The sequence below is a fragment of the Prionailurus viverrinus genome, unplaced genomic scaffold (assembly GCF_022837055.1).
Source record: "Prionailurus viverrinus isolate Anna unplaced genomic scaffold, UM_Priviv_1.0 scaffold_35, whole genome shotgun sequence".
NCBI lineage: Eukaryota > Metazoa > Chordata > Mammalia > Carnivora > Felidae > Prionailurus > Prionailurus viverrinus.
Genome location: NW_025927605.1, coordinates 7,926,808 through 7,933,489, shown reverse-complemented (window position 1 = coordinate 7,933,489; position 6,682 = coordinate 7,926,808). Strand labels below are relative to the sequence as shown.

At 56.4% G+C, this 6,682-nt stretch overlaps 1 protein-coding gene across 1 annotated transcript; it reads left to right on the top strand.

Annotated features, from left to right (window-relative positions):
* Positions 1-297: 297 nt before the first annotated feature.
* Positions 298-6,682, top strand: TAC4 (tachykinin precursor 4). The gene is made up of 5 exons (XM_047845797.1): positions 298-557; positions 3,735-3,828; positions 4,473-4,505; positions 5,463-5,542; positions 6,303-6,682. The coding sequence occupies exons 1-4, from the start codon at positions 438-440 to the stop codon at positions 5,531-5,533; spliced, it is 318 nt and encodes a 105-aa protein (XP_047701753.1). The 5' UTR covers positions 298-437; the 3' UTR covers positions 5,534-5,542; positions 6,303-6,682.

Genomic DNA, 6,682 nt, shown 5'->3' with positions numbered 1-6,682 from the left:
TCTCCCTTGTCACCCACCATTTCCAGGGTGACAAGGCCCCCTCGGGCTTGTAGCCAGGCCCCACACAGTGCCCCATTGTGCACCTGCCACCAAGGGAATGCAGCCAAAGGCGAGGCGGGTGTTGCATCAGAGCGCTGAGCCCGGGGATCAAGTGCTGGGGCAGCAATGGAAGAGGTCTGGTCCCTCCTTTGGTATCATTGGCCTTTCCAGCAGGGGAGGGAGGGGTGGGAGTCACAGGAAGTGGCCTCGGGGGTCAGATAAGCCGAAGGAAAAGCAGGGTAGCTGGAAGGACCGAGAATAGGTGGAGCTTCACACACACACACACACACACACACACACACACACGAAAGGAGCCAGAGAGAGGACCCAGACCTGGGGGCAGCATCTACAGGCCGAGAGGGGCTCCCAGAGGGTCCCGGGACCAAACACTACTGACCATGCTGCCCTGCCTCCCCCTGCTTCTCATGATGGGGCTGCCTGCATGCACTGGGACAGTTGACGAGAAACTGGCACTCGGAGCTGAAGCAGGGTCCTGGGTAACCGTGACCCTGGAGGAGGTACCTTTGGGGTGAGGCAGGGGCTGGTCCGTGGTGGAGGGGTTAGAAGATCCCTTCCGCCAGTGCCAGGAGAGTAGGTTGTACATTGTTAGCCGTGTTGTCTGACTCCCCTCTGTGGGTAGGTTCAGGGCCGTGGCCCCTGGCCTGGCAGACCTCCGAAGGGGCACATGTACATGCAACAGTGGGTGAGTGTGTGTGTGTGCGTGGGGGGGGGAGGGGGGGAGTGTGGGTGTGTGTGCGTGTGTTTGTGTCTTAACATATACTATGTTCCTGGCACTGGCCTAAATGCTTCATGAATATTCACCAGTTTAATCCTATCAGCCTTGTGGAGAAGATACCATTACTATCCCCATCTCACAGATAAGGAAACTGAGGCACAGAAAGGCCAAACAGTCTGTGCAAGGTTATGCAGATTCAGCAGCACAACTGCACATTTGCCCAAGGTCAGATTTGGTGTATCCGTCCATCAGAGGACATTTTCCAGAATTTCCTTCCTTTTTTTATTTTTTACTTTTATTTACTTTTGAGAGACAGAGAAAGAGCACAAGTGAGGGAGGGGCGGAGAGAGGAGACACAGAATCCGAAGCAGGCTCCAGGCTCTGAGTTGTCCGCACAGAGCCGGACGTCGGGCTCGAACTCACAAACTGCGAGTTCATGACCTGAGCTGAAGCCTGACGCTCAACCAACTGAGCCACCCAGGCGCCTCCCCCGCTGAATTTCCTTTCAAAGGAGGGGCCAACTTGGGGCGGGACCACTGTTTCATCCTGATAAGAGTTTGATTGCCAGTATCTTCTACTAAACTGGGGAGAAACCCAAAAATTAGGCACACAGCATGTGCCCCGACTCCATCTGATTGGGAAGACAAAGACCCTGACCTTGGGCAGCTCCCAGACAGGGGAGTGAGGCCAGCAGAGCAAACAGGACCAGTGTTCCGTGAAGGGTTTTAGGAGGGCAGACGGGGCAAGCCTGAGCCTGGCTCTCCCAGTCCCGGGATGGTCAGGACCCTGGGGTCACTGGGAGAGCCATCGAAGGAACAGCCATTTTCGGTGGATTTCCAGGAACCCCTGCTTTGTCCCTGAGTGTGGTCGAGAAGACAGCAGGGTGGGCAGTCCTGGGTTCAAGTCTCCACTTCTCCACTGACGCTGTGACCTTGGGAAGGTCACGGCTGCTCTCTGGCCGTGAGTGTCCTCACCTATAAAATGGGAGGCGAGGGAAGATGATCCCCGAGACTCTCTGCAAGCTGTGACATGCTTTGCAGCATCTGTGCCAAACATCACGGGACCTGGCCCAGGCCCAGGGACACCGAGCCACGTGACGGGGAGCTCTCTACGCAGCCATGCGAGAAACAGCACCTCACCCGGTCTGCTGGGCTTCCCAGCCCCCGGAAGCTGGGAGTAGAGGAACCATTTCCACGAGGGAGGTGACGGAAGGAAGGAACAAGGCAGGGTCAGCATGACTTGTCACCTCCCCCGCTCTGAGGGATCCCCCACGTGCAGCTATCCCTGGAGCTGGGGATTTGGGTTAAATGCATGAGGAGGGCTTCAGGCAGGGGGAGGAGTCTGTCCCAGGTAAATGGGGACCAGTGTCCAGCCACCCAGGAGGGTGGGAGAGAGGGGAGTCTTGTTTAATTCATAGATAGCCATTCTGTCCAGCTTGCCTTTGAAGGCCGCCTTTTACCCAAAGTGGTTTTCATGAGCTTTTCAGAAATGGGTCCAGATCTCCAAGGAGGCTTTTCCGGTTCCAGGCCAGGCGAGGCGACTCCAGCCAGGTGGCTCGTGTTACTTGAGGGCTCTAGCTGCCTGTCTTCAGCCTTCCTGGGAAAGGAGACCCCCATCCTCCTCCCTCTTCCCAGACTGCCAGAGAAAGGGCCCCTCTTCGGCATTCTATATCCCACACCTGCTGTGTTCTAGGCTCTGTGCCAGGTACTGGGCGCACAGAGATGTGAAGATGGTCTAATGACTGTCACCCATTGTCACTCTCTCCACTAGCAAGCCTCTCTCCCTCTCGGCAGAGCTGAGCAAGCCCTTCGGGGTTAAGGCCAGAAAGCGAGATGACATTGGCCCACATCACGAAGGCTGATGGAAAAATGAGAACTTCAGCCCATAGCCCTCGGCCCAGAACTTTCAGCCCAGCAGCTCAAGGATGAAAAGGTCTTTGGGGGCACCTGGGTGGCTCAGCCGGTTGAGCGTCTGACTTCGGCTCAGGTCACGGTTCGTGAGTTCGAGCCCCGAGTCGGGCTCTGTGCTGACATCTCGGAGCCTGGAGCCTGCTTCAGATTCTGCGTCTCCCTCTCTCTCTGCCCCTCCCCTGCTCATGTTCTGTCTGTCTGTCTCTCTCAAAAATAAATAAACATTTAAAAAAACTAAAGAAAGAAAGAAAGAAAGAAAGAAAGAAAGAAAGAAAGAAAAGAAAGAAAATGCCTTTGCCCAGGGTCATGGCCTCCACCCCAGGCCTCATGCCATGTTCCATATGGGAGACCCAGGCTGTTGGGTAGGGCACACGTTGGGGGGTGGGAGGGGAAGTCAGGGGAGAAGCAGTGGGAGTGAGGGTGCAGGGGGAGGTCTCCCGCCTTGCCTACCAGGTGCCCACCATGAGTTCATCAGCTGCCCCCCGCCCCTGGTCTATGCTTGGAGACATTTCTAAGATCAAGCAGAACCCAGGCCCTGGAGGCAGACTCCTTGGGTTCAAATCCTGCCTCCACCACTTCCTGTGTGACCTTGGACAAGTCATTTACACCCCCCCCATAAGTCTTAGTTTCCCCATCTGCAGAGTGGGGATAAACCACAGTCACTACTTCATATGGTGTTTGTGAAGAGTAAACGAGATTTTGGCCTTTGAGCCAGGTGACCCAGATTCAAGTTCTGGCTCCGTCTCTGGACAAACCAATCTCTCCGTGCCTCGGTGTCTTTGTCTGTAACCTGGTAACCATACCGGTTCTTAGTTGGTGTGGCTTCAGCGGGGATGAAATGAGTTCATATGCGGAAGCGCCGGGAACCGTGTGAGGAACGTAACAGGCAGAACGTTAGCTATCTATTGCGTCTAGTAGGCACACTATTGGGTAAAGAATGCGCCAGAGCCGCGTGCCCGCACGGAGCAAGGGTCACGACATTGCTGGTGTTCAGGCTGCCCTCCCGGTCTCGTCTCCGGCTTCTAACGATGAACTCTTTGCTTCCCCAGGACGGTGTCGTCCCCCACATTCAGCTCACGCTTCAGGAGGTGAAAAGGGGCAAAACGAGCCAGTTCTTTGGGCTGATGGGGAAGCGGGTGGAAGGTGAGTGACAAAGATGGGCGCTGTCCAGACAGGGGTGGTTCTGAGCGGGTTCTGTGAAACCAAGCAGAGGCCCAGCTTCAAGCCCAGGCACCAGGCCGGTAGGGGTCACCCGTGCCATAGGGTGTCCGTATAAATGATCGTCAAACAGCGACGCTTTGTGGAGAGTTCACTAGGCCAGGCTACAGGTGTAAAAACCGGGGCTGCCTCTGGCATGTGGGGGTGCAGCCACCCTAAGGGTGAGGGCATCGAAAGTCAGATGCTCAACCGACTGAGCCACCCAGGCGCCCCTGTTTTGTTTTGTTTTGTTTAACAACTGCATACTTACATATATATGCAAACAGATACGGAAATTTCTAGAAGGATAGACATCAAACTGTCAACAGTGGTTACATCGAGGCTGGGAAGTGGAGGTGAGGGGAAGAGGGTGAAAGGGACTTTAATTTTGACTCCACAAACCTCTCATTACTTGACTCTTTTTATAGTGGGCATGTATTCAAAGGCTGCTTTTGTAATAAAAAAAAAAATGCACATTAAAAAAAAAAAAAAAAAAGGCACCGAGCCCCAAAGAGCCACCAACCCTTCCTGCCTCGCCAAGCCCCCAGGGAAGCAGTGTGGCTCTCACTCCTTCTTTCTCTTCCCCCCAGGAATACCTCCTATCCAGCCAGAGAGAAGAACAGGTAAGTGTTGTCTAGGCTTTCCTCTCAGCATGTTCCCTGGGGAGGGCAGAGTTGTCCCAGCCACTAACAAGCCGGAGGTGGGGGACCTGTTCTGGCCAGGGGCATGCCAGGCTGGCATCGGAGAGGGTGGGGCCAGCCTGGTTTGGCCACACACTAGGCTTCCTGGCTGTTTCCTTAGAGAGGTGGTCTGTGCGTGTGGGGTCGGGGGCGGCGGGGGGTGGGGAGTAGTTGCAGGGATAAGGAAGAGACAGGAGGCAGCCAGTTCTGCCCAAAGGTTTCAAAATCACTTTGGGTCTAAAGCCTGGAATTGGAAAAAACTAACCAATCCATTGCCCAGACTGAGCCTAGAAGGATCTGAAAAGTGCAAATCTGAGCAGCCGGTACCCTCCCCAAATCCCTGGTGAAAGGGGGGGGGGGGGATCAAAAGAAAACCGACCAACCTTGACCCACCACACCCTCAGGACTCAGGATCAAGTCCAATGCTCTGACGACTCACCACATCCTCCGGGCTGCTCTCACGGGCTTGACTCCAAGCCCCACCTCTCCTTCCCCCACTGCCTGCCCTACCCCGGGCGCCATGCTGTCCTTGGCACATTGCCCTGCCCCGCCTTGCTGGGTCACGTGACTGGTGTCCCCAGAGTGGCGCCCCTCCCACCTCGGGCGGGAGCAGGTCTGCTGTCTCCTCTGTACCCACAACGCGAGTTTCCATCAGTGAGAGGTGCCCCCTAGGTGTCTGTGGAAAGAACGGCAAAGGGAGGGACGGTGAAGGAGAAAGAGGCGGAAATCAATGAATGAATCAGTGAGCGAAATGAACCAATCCAAGGTTCCTCCTCAACTCCCAGGATGCTTGAGGAACGACTGCATTTACAAGGCCCCGGGGCTGGCCCTGCCCTGCCCTGCCCTTCTTGGGTCCCAGGACGGCCTGACCGTGCTGCTCTCCTTTTCTGTCTCTTCTAGCTCCACCCCCAGGGCACCCACCAGCAGGCACAAAGAGCGTGAGGCCTCCTGGGCAGGGCAGGACCCTCTAGAGAAGGCAGGTGAGAGCCTCCAGCGGGACTGCAAGGGCATCAGGAGAAAGCGACCAGACGCCTCACTGCGTCTCCACGGTGGGGGCCCAGCAGCTGGACAAACAGAGCAGGGTCCCCACCAGCCATTAGGCAGATGTCCCAAAGAAGAACGCAGCTGAGGTGCAGGGAGGCGGTCCCTTTGATGATCCAGGCCCGAGACAGCTGTAGTCCTGAAACTGGACCCTCTCCATCCAGATGGCAAGTCCTCTGTTTCCCCCACCCCCCACCCCCACCCCAAGACTCTTTTCTAAATGTCTGAGCGGTTCCATCCGAAGGGCCATGGAAGTCACCTCAGTACCAACACGGGATCAGTGTCCCTCCGTGCAGAGTGTGGGGCAGGGATCGTCATTTTGCAGGGATGGGAAGCAACTTGCCCAAAGTCACACAGTGAGCTGAGGACAGCAGGGACGAACGCTGGGTCTCCTGCTGCCTAGTCCGCTGCACCTTATATATCTCCAGGAGCGCCTCTGGCCTTTCAAATACTGGATTAGCACTGCCCTTCTTTTAGACAGAATAGCCGAGGGCTGGCCCATCCGTGCTTTGGAGGCGCTTACGATTGAATCCGGGAAGATACGATACCCGACAGATGAACTTGTCATTTGTCCAACATATGTACAGCCTGGGGGTAGGGAAGTGGAGGGCCCAGAGGGGAGTCACTGGGGAAGCCCTCCAGGGGTGGGGGGTGGGGTGGGACAGACAAGGCTCTTCTAACCGCGGCCATCATGCACAGAACCCTTCCCAGGCAGAGAGGACAAGGACCACGGGTCAGAGTGAGAGCGCCCACCGCACACTTCCCAGGGGCCGAAACCCCGTCTCCTTACCTGGACGTTCCAGCTGACAGCGGCCAGGCCAACGCGCTTCTCCGTGCGTCTCCCGCGCCCCGACGCTGCCGTGTCCCAGCCGGCTCACTGAACTCACTGCGGTTCCTTCCAGGACTCTTCAGTGTTAGGCAATGGTGACGCATAAAGGCACTGTTGTCTCAGTCGTGAGCTGGGGCTGACCCTGCCCTCCCTCGGCTCTCAGCCCCCATCTGGCGACTAAGCAAGGGCCGAGTGCTACCTGCTTCCACGTCTCCTGTGCCTGGAACACAGTAGGGGCTCAATAAACGGA

Bases quoted from the DNA above. Each gene is read 5' to 3' on its own strand.
- TAC4 (XM_047845797.1), top strand. From the start codon at position 438: ATGCTGCCCTGCCTCCCCCTGCTTCTCATGATGGGGCTGCCTGCATGC. The intron at 3,829-4,472 runs GTGAGTGACAAA...TCTTCCCCCCAG, and splicing joins GATGGGGAAGCGGGTGGAAG to GAATACCTCCTATCCAGCCA. The intron at 4,506-5,462 runs GTAAGTGTTGTC...TGTCTCTTCTAG, and splicing joins CCAGCCAGAGAGAAGAACAG to CTCCACCCCCAGGGCACCCA.